Raw genomic sequence first — 20,444 nt, forward strand, 5'->3', positions numbered from 1 at the left:
AAACTACTGAGGAATTTGTGTCTTCTGCTCAGTTTTATGAAAATTATGGGAAAATAATCTGTTTGTGATGTCACAATTACCCTTGTGAGAGTCTAATCAGGTAACTATTTATAGATTCTTAGTTTATGAATATTCTTGTGTAGATAAATGTTACATTTCCATTTTTGTGATTTTTTAAAAATTACTCTTAAACAGGGTAAAATATGACTGAAACTGTACCTAGTTCTTTCAACCATTGAGTTATAAAGCTTTTGTTCCCTGTTCTTTTTACCTGTGAATGAAATGTCTTTCCTCTAGGTGTTGACAGCCTTTTGCAATATCATCAGCAAGGCTGAGAAGATCAGAAACACGAACAAGAGGATCTCCCATGACCTGCCAATGGATAATCACAAGGAAGTAGAAATTGAAGAAGTTGAGAAATGTTAAAGTTGCTACAGTCTATTCGTAAGTCTGAGGTCAGTCTGTGCAAGACTGTCGAAGACATGCTCTCACTGTAGCTTTATTTTCAATTGATCAAAAAATAATCCATGCAAATGTATATAGAATTCAAGACACCATCAATAATGTGAAAAACTGAACTACATTGTCTAGCTTAACTTGAATTAAAGTTGACATTTTAAAAGCTAGACAATGCATTTGTAACAGTATCTGAAAATAATTAGAAGAAAATAAGTAATCTTACACCAATAACTATGTCATACTTGGATTGCGGAGATTTCTGGCTAATCATGCAAGTATGAATTACAATCGGTTTTCCTAAAGAAAACATGCAGTATTGCCACATTTGCAATGACCATGACCCATTTACATTTCATGAATGTCATCCAAACTTTCATCTAATCATTATTATATATAGAGGTATATTTTTGTCTGACAAAATTGTTTTTTCATGATCAAAATTTTTAGAATACTTTACAAAACAATCACAGGACAATGTGTCCCCATTCTTTTATTTCCAACCCAAAAAGCAAATGCTCTGAATAAATTGACCTAAAATCCAATTTTGAATTTTCAACAACAATACCCTCTTCCTCAATTTTTCAAAACTGCTTTAAACCTTAGATATGACTGTCTAGATTAAAGTTTGGAAATAGTGCCCCAGATACACAAATATTAAACTTATATCATCTGTAATGTATGTTATATAATGGTTTCAGCAGCAGGCCCCGGGACCATAAAACTTAGACGAGCTTACTTTTGATCTAAGTCTCACTTTTACAAAAGGAACATATAGTGGAAAAGTGAGACTGAGATCAAAAGTAAACTCGTCTAAGTCGAATCGTTCCTAGTGCCATAAAACTTATGGCACCAGGCCCTGATTTGAAAAGTTTCCATGATACAGTGAAGCCTCATTATATATGCTAGTGGTTGAGGTGTCAGCCTGGGGGGGGGGGGGGGGGGGGGGAGCTGTCAGTATGTGGAGGCAAAGGCGATAGCATTACCAAAATTATATTTTATGTTAAATGATATTTTTCTATTTTGATACATTTATTATACTGCAAATATTTACAGTCAAACCTGTTTTAAAAGGCCACCATAGGGAAATTTTAAAAGTGGGCGCATAAGTCAGGTGGCCTTTAATTCCAGTTTGCACACAAAATCATGTAAATCAATGTATAAATACAAATGCATCAAAAGACATGTTTTATTATAATTACAGATTTATTTGCGCATGTAATTTCACCTGTTTAAATGTACATTTTTTATCTTACATCTTTGTATCAATAAAATGTTTTAGGGCTATCTTGTAATGATGGTCCTGTGACATTTATTCTACGAGATACCGCATCATTGAACTGTTGAACCATCCAACAAAATTCGTTTATATCCTCGTTCCCGGGCCATTACATTAGACGGTGCTTCAGGGTCTAATTGATTTCATAATTTTTTCGACACGTGTACTTATTTTTAAAATGTTGTTAAATTGAGTTTTTCAAACTTAAAACGCTTCCGCTGTCTTTCGATATGACATATCTTTTTTTTATCTAACTCACGACAAGTACTTTTCATTTAGATTTAATACTTTCCCCTTTATGTTCGGAGTACTAGAAGCCATGTTTTCAAATAAATAAAACACAAAAAAGATATTAAACATATTTCATCGTATTTGATTTAAACACATATAAAGTATACAATAATTATTTAATCACCCAAGCGACTCCAAGTTTTCATAACGATCAAAATGATCGGGATCTGTAATCAACTAATGGGCGTGAAATATAACGTGACAAAATAGTGGACAATATGGTCGCTAAATACAGAGAAATTACGTCGTCAGTTAGTAAATTGGGTGGCCGCGTTACGCAAGTGGCAATTATTCCAGGGCAAATATATAAGGAAACATGTTGGGGGGGAACAAAAAGTGGCCGCTGATCAGCGGTGGCCGCTAAGACAGTTTTGACTGTATTGTGACTTTATTTATAAGCATTTAATTACATTTTGTATACCATTAAAATAAAATAGCCTATTCCCTGCATTTTTTGCTAAAGTTGAGGAGGGGAGGGAAAGTATGAACTTCTGCAATGTTTTCTGAATAACTGATTTTACACATATCAATTATTAATAACTGTAAAAATATGCTTTTGAACATCAGAATGATAAATACCATTTCAAAACTTTTAAGCACAGTCTTTTATTATTATTGTTGTTTCCACAGAAAGAAAATAATTTTATTTTAATTCTTCTAATTCAATCTTTTAATTTTCAAGGGTACTAATACAAGCAGGGCAGCTGTTAACTTACTGTTTTAGGTCTCATTTCCCTGAGGAATGTCTTTAGATCCCCTCCCTCCAACAGCTCCAGGACTATATAACGAGGATGACTCTCAAAACACACACCCACCAACTTCACTATGTTAGGATGGTTAAACTTACTGCAACAGAAAACACCAATTCTATTCCAGCAAAACAGGTAGAAACATTGAAAACAATACAAAAGTTCCTGGGGTAGCATTTCAGAATTAATGAGGTAATTCTGAGGTTAAATAACAAGACTCATTTATGGATTCTCATTGTCCTTAGTTTTTAATGAAATTCAAATCTAAAATTTCAGAAACAATCTTTTTTGCCAACTTATTGAATAAAAAATAAGTTGTACAAAACCATTTAATAGGACTACATGCTGTATTATGCATTTCTCGCTCTAAAAATTAAAGTTTTTTAAAAACATTGAAAAAAAAGATTGAAGATGGTTGAAATTATAAAATTTACATTTGCAAATAAGCTTCCTTGTATGAACCTATAGAATAGCTAAAATGTTCAATTCTTGTGAACTTCTTAATGATGTCACAATGATTAATGCATGCGCATATTGCTTGCATCATTGTGATTATTATTAAAATTACGGTTATTCTAATTATTCTGAATGGTTTGCCTTTTTCAAAAATAAATATAAGTAATGAAGAGCAATCTTAAAAATTTTGCAAGGATATGAACTTGGTTGGTACGTGATCAAATCTTCTGAAAAGACCTTCGCAGGATTCACAGGATTTGATCACGTGACCATTTTCCAAGTTCTATTATGGTGAAATTTTAACCTGCTGTTCATTTCTTAATTGAAAACAAGTATGTAAAAAGTAATTACCCCAGTGATGTCATATTGTTAAAATGATGTCATGAAAATTGTTTATTTTGATAAATTAATGTTTTGGAGCAAAATATGGGTGTTTTCCTATAGTTTTTCGACTGGGAAACATTGAGCAAATGCTTGCTCAAGCAAAATTTTTAACTACATGAAATGTATAATTATATGAACAAAAACATGAATAAATCGTATGTGAGCAGACCTGCACTCTATTATTTCAAAGGCAAAATTTGAAGGAAGAGTGAAAATATTTTAGTTTGCAAAATTGCAGGAATTTGACCATTTTAGCGATTCCATAGATTAACAGCTACTGGACAATGATGACTAATATCAAGATTAATGTGATAGTAGACATCCTCTGTATATGTTTAATAAATGTTTGATTTTGATACGACACTATTAAAAAAATTGGTTAAATGGAGGGGGGGGGGGGGGGGGGAACAGAAATTTGACCATATCATATGTAGTCCTTTAAACACAAAAAACTTTCTTTGCTTTGTATGATTCAATATTCACTTTACAATTATCTTTTCAGTGTCATTAAAAACACACTGAAAACTGCATTATTGACCTAAATTCTTGATTTCCTACTTAATTGGCAAGTCAACTTTTGTGTATCAAATGTCAACTACCTCATTATAACCGCCTCCATGAGGAAATCCAGCTCCGATGCCTCTGTGCTATATGCTGGTAATGTCTGTAAAGAAGTTGTAAAATTCTAATTCACTGGTTGGTTTTATCAATAAAAGCTTGATTACTAATTTTTGATCTGGGATGATCAAACTCTTTAACCTTAAAAAAAAATAATTCTAGTTTACCAGACTAGTTTCGCCATTTTTATTTTTTTTCTATTTCTTATCTTACAGTTTATGGTGGTTTATGAAGTAAATTTCATTTCCTGCTGTCTGTGGAAAGTGTATTGATTTTGTCAAGGACATTAAGATGAAGAGTAGTTCTAAAGATATTTGTATGAAAACTGGACCATTCTATATCAAGGCAAGTTTTGTATATAAGGTCATAACAAAGGAAACAAATGTATTTTGTTGTAAAAATTACAAAGTATTTTGTTGAAAGGTCATAGCTGAGCACAGCCTCTTTTAATGGTCTATCGGGGGGGGGGTGATCTTTAAGCTTCACTGGACCATAGGAGAGAAGGAACAGTCTATATAAGGATTTTACACAAGAGTGGTTACTTGATCTGAAAAATTAGTTCAAGGTCACTGCACTTACTATTTTGGAATACGGACTATATAGTTGAAGTTTGAGCTTAATAAGACCAAAGGAAGAAAAATATTGTAATCTTAATTTCCTCAAAAATAAAAAAGAACAGTGACAATAAAAAAAGATCTACCGGTATACTTAAAAAGGTATTGTCACATTAACTAGTTCACAGACTATAAAATGCAAGTTTTTATATAAAGTTTGAGCCTTAAATTGGGCAATCTTCGTTAATCTGTTTTTGCATTAGTTTGTTTTGGATTACACAGTACTGTAAAGAATTCACAGATAAAAAACATAATTTGATTAGATTGCAATTTTCCATCCATTGACACAGCAAATTGACATCAATGCATGATGGTATTAAGATAGTCACTGATTGATATCCTACATGTTGACTCTACTAGCTGTTTCCGCGGAAGACTACTACTCTATTGAATTGTCCCCTGCCTACTGCTTTTACTTGAAAAACCAACAGCTTTTCTAGAAAAACTATTTTGTTTTAAAAGCTTTTTTTTTTTAGAAACTTTTGTGTTTAGAAAGTCTGAATGTCATGATGTTGTTTTAGCCTGATTTATTTCAGCTGCTATCCTATTCAGTATAAAACAAACCTTTTGATGTCATCACTTTAATCAATTTAATTGGCCTTGTGTGGGTTTTTATCATAACATTCTGCATTTCATTTTACATTTATTCCTCTGGATTATGGATTTCTTTGATGTAAAACCTTGATCAAGTTAGCTGTGAAGCTATTTCTTTTTTTATCTTCTTAAGATTAAAATTCATTTATATTTTTCCCTCTTTATCACATGCAAAATTAAAAATAATGTGTTTCCTTAGGCAACAAAATTTACATACAAGAATTGTACTCCAAATTTTTGTAATTAGATGGACGTTTTCAGAGTTTCGAGTTCAAATATGCATCAATACATAAAACACAATCAACAGGAAATCATTAAACTCCAAATGACTGACAGTCTTCATATATTATCATTAGTGCATAAACATTGAAAAAATAGAGCTTCTTTAATATGAATTGAATTAATTCATACAATTCCCTCTTTTTTCAATTCACTTAATTCCCTCAAGTTTCATTAAGCTTTACATATTTATTTGGTTCTTATAATGTGAAGAAAACATTTTCAAATTAGAGATACATTGAACTCTAAAATACTACTATAATATTGTGTGAAAAATCTTGAAATATAAGCGGTACTGTAGATTCCTTATTTTACGCGAGTACTTAATTCCGCGATTCAACGATTAACCATCAAATGGCGAGAACATAAAATCACGAATGCCAGAATTTTATCTTAGTTTCAAGAAGTTTACATGTGTCCCAAAATTAAAAGCGAGATTTTAGAATTCGCGAGACGGGATTCTCGCGATTTTACGCGGATATTAAAACCACGCGTTTAATTAGGAATTTACAGTATTTGAATGTCAGTAAGAAAACAATACAGCCATTTAACTACTTGAACTATTTATAATGCAATAATGCAATGTCTGGATATAATAGTGACAAATGATGGCATCATAAAATAGAAAAATAGTAGTGACAAATGGCATTATAAACAAGAGGCCCATGGGCCACATCGCTCACCTGGGGAACAAGAGGTATGATAAAATCAGCTCAATTGAGTCATAATACAAACTATCTGGACAATGTACAATAAATCATGTAAATCCTGTATAAATAAAATCCATTTTCCCCTGGATATTCTTATATTTATAATCATTAGTCCCTTTTCTCACAGGATGATTTTATAGTCATATCATATGTTGAGTATTGCAGATCTAAAAAAAGATCCATAACAATAGTTTATATATGGGATATAAACGTACATCAAACTCTGAACCTTCTCGTGAGGCCAAAGAATTGTCCTGGGGCCAAAGTCTTAACAATTATAAAGAATCATCTGGCTGATTAGTTTCTGAGAAGATTTTTAAAGATTTACCCTATATATTCCTTTGTTAAACTTTGACACCCCCCCCCCCATTGTGGCCCCACCCTACCCCTGGGGATCATTATTTTCACAACTTTGAATCTACACTACCTGAGGATGCTTTCACACAAGTTTCAGCTTTCCTGGCTGATTAGTTTCTGAGAAGAAGATTTTTAAAGAATAACTCTGTTTATTCCTATGTAAAACATCGACCTCCCATTGTGGCCCAAACCTACCCCCAGGGTTCATGATTTTCACAAATTTGAATCTACACTACCTGAGTATGCTTCCACACAAGTTTTAGCTTTCCTGGCTAATTAGTTTCTGAGAAGAAGATTTACTGTATATAATCATATGTTAAACTTCGATCCCCCATTGTTGCCCCTACCTACCCCCAGGGGTCATGATTTTCACAACTTTGAATCTACACTACCTGAGGATGCTTGCACACAAGTTCCAGCTTTGCCGGCGAATTAGTTTCTGAGAAGAAGATTTTTAAAGATTTACTGTATATATTCCTATGTTAAACTTCGATCCCCCATTGTGGCCCCACCCTACTCCCGGGGGTAATGATTTTCACAACTTTAAAATTTACACTACCTGTGGATGCATCCACACAAGTGTCAGCTTTCCTGTCTGATTATTTTCTGAGAAGAAGATTTTTAAAGATTTACTGTATATATTCCTATGTAAAACGTCGATCCCCTATTGTGGCCCCTCCCTACCCTCGGGGGTCATGATTTTCACAAATTTGAATCTTCACTACCTAAGGATGCATCCACACAAGTGTCAGCTTTCCTGGCCGATTAGTTTCTGAGAAGAAGATTTTTAAAGATTTACTTTTTATATTCATATGTTAAACTTCGGCCCTCCATTGTGGCCCCACCCTACCCCCAGGGGTCATGATTTTCACATCTTTGAATCTACACTACCTGAAGATGCTTCCACACAAGTTTCAGCTTTCCTGGCCGATTAGTTTCTGAGAAGAAGATTTCTTAAGAGTTACTCTATATATTCATGTTAAACTTCGACCCCCCATTGTGGTCCCATCCTCAGGTGAGCTAAAAAGGTTAAGTTTACAATTCAATAAGTGGGTTTCTGGAAGAACACATTTTGAAAATTTTCGTAATAAATATTGACAATTTTTTATACCTTTTTAATCTTTAGCTTTTAAGATCTGTGTACAAACATAGAATTGTGAGCAAATCTCTGTATCTTGCTTATAATTCGAAGCTTAACACTCAAATATGGTTAGTAAATAGAAATTGTAAACAACATGCACTACATGTATAACAAATAAAGAAAAACAATTTATTTTTTCGAAATGAATCATATATATATACATGGATATACCTACATATTTCCGTAAGCGATATCAAACTCTATTTAAACTGAATAAACTAGAGAAAATGCCGAGCATCTCAACAAAACCTATTGCATTAATCTACCATTACGCAAAAGATAATGCCGAATTACCGTTAGAATGAATTGTATTTCAGTACCCCTACATCAGACTTTGCTTAATATGTGCAGGTAAACAGTTAACGTAACTGTTTGATTTACCGAAGTCTCTGATTGATTTGATACGAAAAATCACGAAATACAGACGATAGTTTCCAGGTTACAAAGCATAAATAATGAAAATGAAACAAAAATCAGAACAAGCTAACACCAACATCATGTGTGAAAACTGTCAACGCATTGAAATATTTAGCCTCAATTTACTTCACAAAATCGGCACCAATATATTTTTCATGTTTCAAAACTTCCCTTCATACACGAACTGTTGCACAACAAGCAAATTCATCATAGTCAGATCGACCCTTTTTCGTATAATGTCATGGCTGCTTTAAACAAAGAACCTCGTTTTAGAAGTATGGAATACGAGTCTTGGTAAAATGGGTATGCAAACCCGGGCCGTGGCAAAATAAATGCCAGGGCAGATCGGCAATCGTCAATTCCAAATACGCATTATTTTGCAGCAATATCTACTGCGAATACAAATATACTAGTCCATCAAATATCCTGAAATTTTAATGAGATTGGCAGATTAATAACTGCCAATCTTTTGTTTTGCCCAGGCCAAGTCTTGCCTACCCATTTTACCGGATGCCGAGCCCGATTGAAATACGCCTTTCCTTTATTATTATTTTCGTAATAACTTCGATTTGAAACAAAATTACCCCTTAATTTTTGCAATTTATATTTTCCTTCCCATAAGGATAATTTATGCTAAACTACGTTGAATTTGCTTCGGTAGTTCTTGAGAAGAAGATTTTTAAAAATGCACCCCCCTTTTTCTACAGTTTCAAGGTTTTCTCCGCTTTGAATACAGATCGGACTTTTATTTTTGCAATTTATATTCGCCCTCCCATAAGGATGCTTTGTGCCAAATTTGGTTGAAATTGGATAGCAGTTTTAGAGAAGAAGTTCAAAATGTAAAAAGTTTACAGACGGACAGATGGACAGACGGACGACGGACAAAATGTGATCAGAATAGCTCACTTGAGCTTTCAGCTCAGGTGAGCTAAAAAGACTATAATTTACCAAACATTAAAATAGCAGAAGGAAAAATTGCGTAATTTACTTTTATTGTTCAACTATCATGTCAAGACAGCTGATAGAGGTTCAGCTATTGCTTTATTTTTGGGTTTTTCTGTCATTCAATTATTTGATATTTCCAAATTTAAGAATTTGAAAAATGATAAGTAAGTTGACATTTATATCTCTTGTTCAGTGACAGTCAAATCTACTTTCATGGATATTAACTGTTAAATTTTTTATTTTCTAAAAATGTCAAATGCTCAAAGCAACCAGACACAGTGGTTTACTTTTGATAACAACTTGTCTGATTAAATGATTGTAATAGTAAGGTTATTCAAAAAGATTTATACATACATAATTGCATTGCAATTTTTCCTGATTACCAAAAATTATCTTTGCAATAGTACAACCTGGTTTAAAGCTGATGCAAAAATGTGTCAGAAAAACAATATTGTAATGGGACAATTCAAGATTAGTTTTTATTTAAATGATTTTGCTAAAAAAGGATGATGTATAATTAGGCCCCTGGAAAATTGGAATTTTTTTTAAGGTACTTTCTCTTTGATATACATACCCTCATAAAATCCCTTTGTCACCCATTTTAGATAAAACAATCACATGGGAGATGCATACATGTACATCATTATTTGCAGAAGGGGTACAATGTTTACATTCAATTCCCCGAGACTTACAGCCTAGTCTTTTAAATACATCAACACTATTAGGTATATTTTTCTCCTTCAGCTGGTCAATGTATTTTGTTAAGATTTATCTATATGTGAATTTAGAGGAAAAAAATGTGACTCACTGCACCATCATGTGTGACATTTAAAAAAACACCTTTATCATATTATATGAAAATCATAGTTATGATCTTGGATACTAATGGATACTGAAGTGTGGTTTGACACAATATTGATATATCATATGAAACAATATATACTAATGTAATATATTATATGATATTGTAACATATAATATGCTGTACATGTATTATGTTATACATTATTGTATTTAATCATATAATACAATATCAAAACAAAATACATAATACAATATAGTATCATATGATACAATATCATATGAAACAGATACAATAACATATAATACATAATGCAATATCATATTATACAATATCATATTGTAGTATACAATATTTTATATAGCAATATCAAATGATACAAAATCATATTATAAAATGCATTAAAATTTGATTCAATATCATATGGTATCATATAATTTGTTGCAATACGAGGGTTGTCCAAAAAATTTGCGGACAATCGCTTTTTGTCCAATTTAATGGGTTTATATATACATATTGTATACTTAGAACTTTGTCATAAAATTACAAATCAAAGTGTTTTTGAATGATTTTTCATAGAAATGAATTATCAATGTATCAAAGGGTTGCGGAAAGTACGCATGACCCAGCATAAAAACTGTCCAAATTTTGTAATTAAGTTTTTGAATATGAATATTTACAGTTTTTATAAAACATTTCTAACCTTCATATTATGTTATAGTATGTATGGTGTACGTCATTTTCATATGTAGTTTGAAGCTATTTTTAAACAAGGAGAGGACTTTTAAAATACAGACGTCATTTGACCGCACGGAACAGCGCACCATCATAAAATTGTGTTGACTGAGGTAAAACACCGATAGAAACAAAACAACTGATGGAGGAAACAGGAAAAACATCAAAATAGTTCGAGTTAACTTATCCACATGTGGCACAAGCGATATTTTGAGAGAGTATGCAATTTTTCCCTATGACCAAACGGTGAATGCGGCATATTACTCTCAGATAAACCCAGGACTACGATGTTATAGAAATGTCTATATAATTCAATGTCAGACTGGGCTGTGCAGCCTGTATAGGCAATGTATATATAATGATAACTCTAATACAAAAATGTACATTGCTCTGATTTTTATACATATGCATTATTATAGTCTTTATTAAAATATTATAACACTTTCCTGATAATGGCACCGTTATTTTGAATAAAATTACATGTGTCCACGAACTTTTTGTACAACCCTCGTATAATATCATATTGTATCATATAATATAATAATGTATCATATATAATACTATAACATAAAAATCATGTTATATCATTTAACAACAAACACATCTATTAAGCAGGTTTGAGTGAGGTAGGAAGTTTTTTTTAGCATCCTTGATAATAGGGAAAAGGCTCTGTATCTGTAGTTACCTCTACGATTCATTAAATTGTTCAATCAAACAATAGTACTATTTTCTATTAAACATGTGACCTGTTCCAAAAACTTTAACCTCCTCCAGCATCTGAAAGCTTTGGCTCTGATTCAGCATCCACGCCTGTGAAGTGCATTACAATCACAAGATCCATCATCTATTTACATTTGATAAAATGGCACCTGCTCTAAAACCTTTAACCAGCTCAGAAACCTCAACCCCATCCAGCATCCGAAACCTATGGCTCAGATTTAGCATTCAAGCCTGTCAGGTGCATCAGTATCATAAGATGAATCATCTATGTTAAGACCAGTAATAACTAAGATATAATCATCAGAGGGCACCTGCTCCAAAAAATTTGTTATTCCCAATACTCAGTTTGACATTACTAGTCACATTTATGTGCTTACAGAATAATTTTTTTTTGACTTGGATTAACTTGTATGCACTGATTTAATTTCTTCAACAGATGCTTCAAAAAACCTTAACCTCATTCAGCATCTGAACCTATGCTGTCAAGTGCATCAGTATCATTAGACACACCATTCATGCAAGTTTGGTGAAGTTAGGACCGGTAGTAACTTAGAAATGGCTATCAAAGGGCACCTGCTTCAAAAACTTTAACCTGCTCAAAAAACCTTAACTTCTTCAGCATCTGAAATTCATGGCCCTGATTCAGCATCAAAATCCTTCAAGTCCATAAGTAGGTCCAGATGCATCATCCATGCAAGTTTGGTAAAGAAAGGCCTATAAGTAATAACTTAGATACAGGACCTGCACCAAAAACCTTAACCAGGTCTGGACGCCGACGCTGGGGGTATAGCATAAGCTTCTCTCGACTTTGTCTCGGTAAGCAAAAAAAAAAAACAACAAAAAAAACAAAACAAAACAAAACAAACAAAAAACCATTTCTTTTTTTCAAGGATATATAGAAGTTATTTGAAAAATTTCTTGATTCTTGCAAATTTTTAGAGTTTATAAGTGAAATCAGCTCTGGAAATTTGAAGTACACTTTTTCCTACTGTGGTGTTAAATTTACAAATTTTCAAGTCCATCTTTTCTACTCACTTCAGAATTATCGCCTTATTTGCTTTTTACTCGCAGAAAGTGAAATGTTATCCTAGTTCTCCCAAAAAAACATTTCAAGTTTCCAGGAATTGTGAACAAAGACCCATTGATCTTATCACAAATACGACAACAACTACTGACATTTTACCAGAAAGAATGAATCATGTGGACCTCAATAATACACTAGACCCCAAGACTACAATTTTTTCCCCTGCAGCAGTTTCTGAAAACAACCAGATTTGACCCTCAGTGTTATAAGAAGTAGTGCACACAACAGTGTTTATGAACAAGTTAAGCTCTAGACGTGAAGTCTATCGATTCTACTACTGATACAAAGTAATTGTTGTGGCACAACAACCCTGAAAACCAGTGATACTAAAAAGTAATTAGCAACTTAATTCACTTCATTAAGCACATTTTACAAAAAGAAAAATCAATGAATTAATAATAAAAAAGAATGAAGATTGGATCTGTTTCTAAAGCAAGTGGGTGAATAATGAAATCACAGTTAGCAACAGCAAGAGGCCTAAGGGCCTTGAGAGTCACCCGAGTATAATGCACTACAGCAAATACAGATCCCTTATTTTCTGTAACCCTGTGTTGGTGTTTTTATGAATTTTACCATGATAATGTAAGATACCACGACAGGTTTGTTTATAGGTATAAGGATTTAAATCAAGAAGAACAAGAGGCCCAGGGGCAACACTGTTCACCTGAGCAACAATAGCCAACAGAGGCTTTAGAGTTTCAAATACAAAATATCTAGACAACTTAGTAGGGAATATATCTTGAACTTCCAATTTTTTTTCAACATATTTCTAAGTTAAACAATGAGCTCCCTTTGATGTTTCAGTTTTTGAAAATAAGATCTTTAAATTTTTTTTCTATTAATTCATCCCCATCATGGCCCCACCTTACCAATGGGGATCATGATTTGAACAAATGTAAATCTACAATACTTGAGGATGCTTCCACACAAAGTTCAGCTTTCTGAACAATTCGTTTTTGAGAAGAGAATTTTTAAAGATTTTTCTCTCTCTCTATATATATATTCTTATGTAAAAATTTGACCTCCCCTTTCATTAAGGTCCTTCCCTAACCCTGATTTGATTACAAGCTTGATTCTACACTACCTGAAGATGTTTCCACACAAATTTCAGCTTTTCTGACTGAATGGTTTTAGGGAAGAAGATTTTTGAAAAATACTAACAATTTTTAAATGTATATTTTTATATATTATTTTTTACATATTATATGTAATTTTTATATATGTATATTTTAATATATTCATCCTCTGCAAAGAAAATGAGAGGAAACTGCAAATAACTTGAATGTTTCTAACTCCAAGGGCAATAACTCTGTCGGAAATTGCTGGATCGTACTCAATATCCAACTTGATATTATCATGATAAACCTATATACCAAATTTCATTTCTATATGTTCATCCTCTGCAAAGAAAATGAATGGAAACTGTTGGTGGACCAAACGGCCGACAGACAGCAGCAAAGCAATATGCCCTCCCTTCTTCCAAGGAGGGCATAATAATCATAATATCTTCAAAATTTAAGAAAATTAGAGGAAATGTGGGCTAAGCAATATCAATTTTAGTTTAAATATTTATTCCAATTTAGTAGTATAAGCAGATTGACATTCCTATATTCTATTTTCATTGAATAATATAATCTTCATATCTTAAAGAGATGTCTGCATAACTGCAAAGAACTACATTTATTTTTATCATCCTAAAAGGTAGTGACCTTGACCTGACCTTTATAAAACAAGGTCAAATTTAATTAAACTGATAGAATCATTTGGTTATATGATCTGTTTTACTGTGTCAAAATTTCATGAATTTCTTATAATAAGAATTATGTTTGATCAGAGAAGACCCCTTCCTTAATAATGTGAAGTGTGAGGGGGAGAGAATATTTGGTTTTAAGTCACTGCTACAGTACTGATCAGACCCAACCTAACACCAGAGTAAACCCCAACTTAACCGCGGGTTTACTTTTGGGGTTTACTTGGGGTTTAATCTGGGTTTACTTTTTAAAAATTTGGGTCCACTCGGGGTTTACTTTGGGTTTACTAGGAAATTGCATTGGAGGTCAACTGTGTGCAGTGAAGTGTGAAATAGATCTATCTTTCATCTTACCATCCTACTGCCTGTAATTCCTGACCATTTCATATTCCGAATACACAGTTAGCATCTGCTTTCAGAGGCATATTTCTGACCGAGTTTACTCTCTGTGTCCACTCTGGGTTTACTTTGGGTTTACTCTGGGTCCACTCTAGTAAACCTGGAGTAAACCCAGGGTTTAGTTGGGGTTTACTTTCTGTTAGGTTGGGTCTGATCGCTATTGTATTTCTTTACCAGCTAGCACACATGCATTCATGAGTACAACAATTTTTCACAGAGATTTGCATTGACATTTGATTTTTAAACTTATTTTAAAGTCATGTGCTTCACATCCCTTACCTAAAAGAATATTTTTAGTAACGTCTGAGCAAGATTTGACCAAAAAAATGAGATAAAACCTTCACCGTTAACCTACAAACTTAATTTAATATCACTTCATACCACTTTGCCTACAAGTATTCATTATGTATAAAATATGGCCAGGATTCATTTTTGGACATAAAGCCAGAAAAATGCAAAATTGGAACAGTCTGTGGTTGTGTATAGCAATTAAATCTTCACAAAATACAACAATGCAATTAACTTTAACCCCCCTCCCCCCCAATTCTTAAACTTTTTTTGCAGTGAATGAAAATTTCTACAATCACATGTTCATCTCTAACACATACAACATCTTTCATTTACATTATCACTAATTTACATTTATATAACAGCAAATAATTAAAAATGGATACATCTATTAAAAGGGACATGAACCTTTACAGCAACAGCCATCTCTCTTTCCATGTTTGGGAAACCCAAAATGTATCCTTTGTATACTTCACCAAAGGCACCCTGACCTAATGCCCTGAAACAAAATATTAATAAAAAATAATTACAAAATTATTAATCTATTTGAAATTGTAAACAAGCATGCAACATACAATAATTGGTGTTGTGCAAGTTTTGAAACTGTACACATTAAATGTACAATGTAGAGCTGAATTCACTACAACCTGACATTACTTTCTGCAAGTATGTAAGTCTGCTGAAACTGATGTATTCCTACAGGGTCATATATTCTTATAAACTTGAATGGACATACATTATGGTTGGACCTGATCTGTTTTTTTTGTACCAGTAACAAGACTCTTGTCCAAGTAAATGACATTGAAACAAATTGTATCAATTGTACTGACCATTCAAAAACCCTTGTATAGGAAATGAAAATCAGTATTGCTAACTCTTAAACTGAGCAGGATGTAACAAGAGGCCCAGGGGTAACATGACTCACCTGAGCAGCAATAACAACAAGATATCTATGAGCCAATGCTCACTAGTAATACCCCCACTCTGATGTGAATATGCAAAATAAGCAAAGTCGACATTTAACAGAAGCTGGCATCCGATTGGTACTGAAATATACCCCACAATATGCCTAAACAAATAGTGTGTTAAAATTTCAAGCATCTGCGATAAATAGCTGCTGAGAAATCTTTGAGGAAAATATGTTTGAAAATTTTGGCTAAAATAAACAAAGCACTCATTCAATAGGAAGTTGACGTCATATTGGTACAAAAATATATCCCACGATATGGCATGCCTTAACAAACACTGTGTAAAAATTTCAAGCATCTGCGATAAAGAGCTGCTGAGAAATCTTTGACGAAAATTTGTTTGAAAATTTTGGCTAAAAATAAACAAAGTCATTATTTAACAGGAAGTTGACGTCTGATTGATACAAAGATATAGCATGCCTATACAAATAGTGTGTAAAAATTTCAAGCATCTGCGATAAACAGTTGCTGCGAATTCTTTGACAAAAATTTGTTTGAAAATTTTGGCTAAAAATAAGCAAAGTCGTCATTTAACAGGAAGTTGACATTTAACTGGTACAAAAATATATTCCACGATATGGCATGCCTTTACAAATACTGTGTAAAAATTTCAAGCATCTGCTAAACAGTTGCTGAGAATTCTTTAACAAAAACTTGTTTGAAAATTTTTGCTAAAATTAAACAAAGTCATCATTTAACAGGAAGTTGACGTCCGATTGGTACAAAAATATATCCCACAATATGACATGCCAAAACAAATAGTGTGTTAAAATTTCAAGCATCTGCGATATATAGTTGCTGAGAAATCTTTGACGGAAATTTGTTTGAAAATTTTGGCTAAAAATAAACAAAGTACTCATTAAACAGGAAGTTGATGTCCGATTGGTACAAAAATACATCCCCAGATATAGCATGCCTATACAAATACTGTGTAAAAATTTCAAGCATCTGCGATAAACGGTTGCTGAGATAAATGTGACAGAAATTTTTGTTACGGACGGACAGACAGACAGACGGACAGACGGACAGACAGACAGACACACAAGGGTAAAACTTGATGTAACAAGAGGCCCAGGGGTAACATCTTCGGAGCGGGGGTATAATAACTGATCAGAAAAGCTTAGACCATATTTAGAGTACAGTCAAATACAAAACCAAATACCTCCTGGGATCATGATGTGAACAAACTTGAATCTACATACCGGTACCTAAGCATGCTTCTACACAAATACACAAGTTACGGATTTTCTGGCCAAATAGTTTTTGAGAAGAAAATTTTTAAAGATTTTTCTTTATATATTCTTATGTAAAAATTCACCCTCTGATTGTGGCCCCACCCTACCCCTGAGGATCATGATTAGAACAATCTTGAATCTACACTACATGAGGATGCTTCTACACGCAATACAGATTTTCTGGTCATATGATTTTTGAAATGAAGATTTTTAGAATTTTTTTTTTATATATTCCTATGTAAAAAATTGACACCCCAATGTGGCCTCAATCTACCCCTGGGATTATGATTTGGACAAATCTGAATCTTCAGTACCTGAGGATGTTTCAACACAATGTTCAGCTTTTCTGGCCTAATAATTTTTTAGAAGATTTTCAAAAAATACCAACAATTTTAAAAACATTTTATTGAGTAAATTATCTCCCCTTAGAGGTGACCTGGCCCTTTATTTGAACAAACCTTCATCTTTGTCAGTTTGACCCGTTTTTGTGCATCAAACATGGCTGCTTCAAACAATACTTGATTTTCGATATACAAAATACCAAACCAAAAGTTATAAACTGATCTTTCTTTATTATTATTTTTGTAAATTACTCAAATTTGAAACAGAATTAGCCCATGATTTTTCCTTTCCATAAGGATTATTTAGGCTAAATTACATTGAATTTGACTCGGTAGTTCTTGAAAAGAAAATTTTTTAAAATGCACCCCCCTTTTTCTACAGTTTCCATGTTTTCTCTGCTTTGAATACATAAAGATCGGTTTTCATTTATGCAATTTATATTCGTCTTACAAAAGGATGCTTTGTGCCAAATTTGGTTGAAATTGGCCAGGTGGTTTTAAAGAAGAAGTTCAAAATGTAAAAGTTTACAGAAGGACGACGGACAAAATGTGATCAGAAAAGCTCATTTGAGCTTTCAGCTCAGGTGAGCTAAAAACCAACCATTGTGATTAAATATGAAGACACATGTTTCTGATAGCCTACTTAACTGTAAAATAATATCAATCCTTCCCTGTGCAAGTGATAGTGTCAATCACTTTTTATGATCAATACCAAAACAATATAGTGTGATGTTTATATAGGACAGTCACTTGTACATAATAGGCTAGTTAACCTCCATCATGGTTGGCAACAGAAAATATCAAGTTTATTTTTGTATTTAAAATTCTAGTTTAATTTATCTGAAAATATTTACATTTTCCAGTGTCTTTGTCTGTGAGAAATTTGTAATGTATATGGACCAATGAAATTCATGAATGACTTTTGTAATAATGTAAGGGATCATTCTCTGAACATTATGAAGTGATCAAATATGGTCGAGGTGATCAAATCACTCATAGAAGGGATTAACGGATTTGGTCACCCAAGTCTATTTAATCATCTCATAATACTCAAAGAATGGTTCCTTAGTCCTTATTAATTAGTATGTAGGATATCATGGCTATGTGCATGGCAGAAAACAAAATGTGTCTGTGTTGCCAGTCCTATGGATTCAATGCACATTTATCAATGAAACTGTAACACACCATCATAAAACAGATGAAAGACAATACATAACTCTCTCTTGTAATAATCTTTAATTTTCAAGCAGGAGGCCCATGGGTTGAATCCCTCACCTGGGCTACAAAATTAGACCCCAAAGATGCAGATTAAGATTTGTTAACAGACAAGAAAGAATTTCTTCCTGACAACGTACCTGACTAATTCCAGTCTGTTTCGGTTCAATTCATTCAGCTGCTGTTCAGGGTACTTAGCAGCCACAAAGTCATAGTTTGGATTGTATTCTGTCACCATTTGCCTGTGTTGATGTATTCCATTTCTTACAAAACTTGATGAGGAATGAAGAGCAAAATTTTGGCTGGCTGTCTGGAGCTCAATGCGAACTGCATCAAGTTGTAAACGTTTTCTATGATGCTTAACTGTACCAAAAGATAGTCTATTGATAGTAAAAAAATACTCGGTATTGAATAAATGATCTGGCAGCCATATTATTAAATATCTATTCAAACTTGTTAGAGAATGAATCCTTCTTGCAGGAGTTTGAATCCTTTGCACCTTTCATGGATTTATTCTACCTGTGTTTCTTTAAAGTTTTGATTTCATTTTATTACACATGATGCCGCACAAGGTACTTACTCAAACAGAGTCCAATACATGTCATAATGGTGATGAATATAGTGCTAGCCACTGCTATGTATATCACGTATCTCATTTCAAATCCTTCTGCTTCTGTCAAATTTGCTGTCAAAAACACGTAATTAAAAAATGTTCACCTTAATAAAATAATTGATTTTTATTCATCAACTGGACAGGTAATTCAAAATGACATAAAAACATTGATTTACTAAATTAATTAAATAAATTCAAACTCGCATGTTTTCAGAAAATGTCAAGAACCACTACAATAAGTCTAATCTTGCTGAGCCACATTGATAGCTAGCTGAGTTAACCATTTCTCAGTCTTCCAAATAGACTGACTTGGTTTCATAGGATTAATTTAGTCCACAAAACATTGTAATCCTTACAAAAAGTTTGGAATTTGGAATCACATATTGGGAACTCACTACCAGATAAGAGACCATTATCTGATTAAGCATCTACAAGACTGCCATTAATTTGTACACTTGATTTCATAGGCCCATTAACTAAGCAACTTTGGTGACAATAGGTGCTCAGAAAGTTTCTTATTGAAAAGTGAGAAGACAATATGATGATGGCTAGATATTCTTAGACGTGAATAATTTCTAAAGGACCCAGCTTGCAAGAAAAGTTATGGTCCAGGAGCTTTTCATTGAGTTTTCATTTACTTGATTTAAGAAATGTTTTCCAATGTAAAAAATTGCGAAATTAAAAAAAAGATAGCAGATCTGTATGATTCAGTTAACAAGTTGTAATTTTCTCATTTGATAGATGAGACCAATGAACTCTGTTGTGAAAAAATTCAGAAATTGGTTGTTAAGACTTATTTCTGTTTACTAGCTATTCTAGATTCAATTTCTGTATACCTGTAAAGCCAAATTGAGCTTTTTTATTAGTTATTAATATTCAGACTAATAACAAATTTCAAACAACTATCTTCTAAAAATGCCAAAATAAAACATACCATGGTCACAGCATGTAATAAACAACCTTAATTAAGACAAGTTAAGGAATTTAATATTTTTGCCCTAATA

The 20,444-nt window shown here is 32.8% G+C and overlaps 1 protein-coding gene across 3 annotated transcripts in view; it reads right to left on the reverse strand.

The window, feature by feature from the left end:
* LOC128177624 (leukocyte tyrosine kinase receptor-like) overlaps positions 1-20,444 on the reverse strand; it is a 201,830-nt gene that overhangs the window by 19,252 nt on the left and 162,134 nt on the right. For all 3 annotated transcript variants that reach the window (XM_052844424.1, XM_052844423.1, XM_052844422.1), the window contains exons 14-19: positions 19,408-19,512; positions 18,968-19,190; positions 15,477-15,567; positions 4,215-4,279; positions 2,743-2,872; positions 272-372 (exon numbers count right to left, since the gene is read on the reverse strand). In XM_052844424.1, coding sequence (XP_052700384.1) covers positions 272-372; positions 2,743-2,872; positions 4,215-4,279; positions 15,477-15,567; positions 18,968-19,190; positions 19,408-19,512 — 715 coding nt within the window. The remainder of the gene's footprint in view (positions 1-271; positions 373-2,742; positions 2,873-4,214; positions 4,280-15,476; positions 15,568-18,967; positions 19,191-19,407; positions 19,513-20,444) is intronic.

The sequence above is a fragment of the Crassostrea angulata genome, chromosome 3 (assembly GCF_025612915.1).
Source record: "Crassostrea angulata isolate pt1a10 chromosome 3, ASM2561291v2, whole genome shotgun sequence".
NCBI classification, from domain to species: Eukaryota; Metazoa; Mollusca; class Bivalvia; order Ostreida; family Ostreidae; genus Magallana; species Magallana angulata.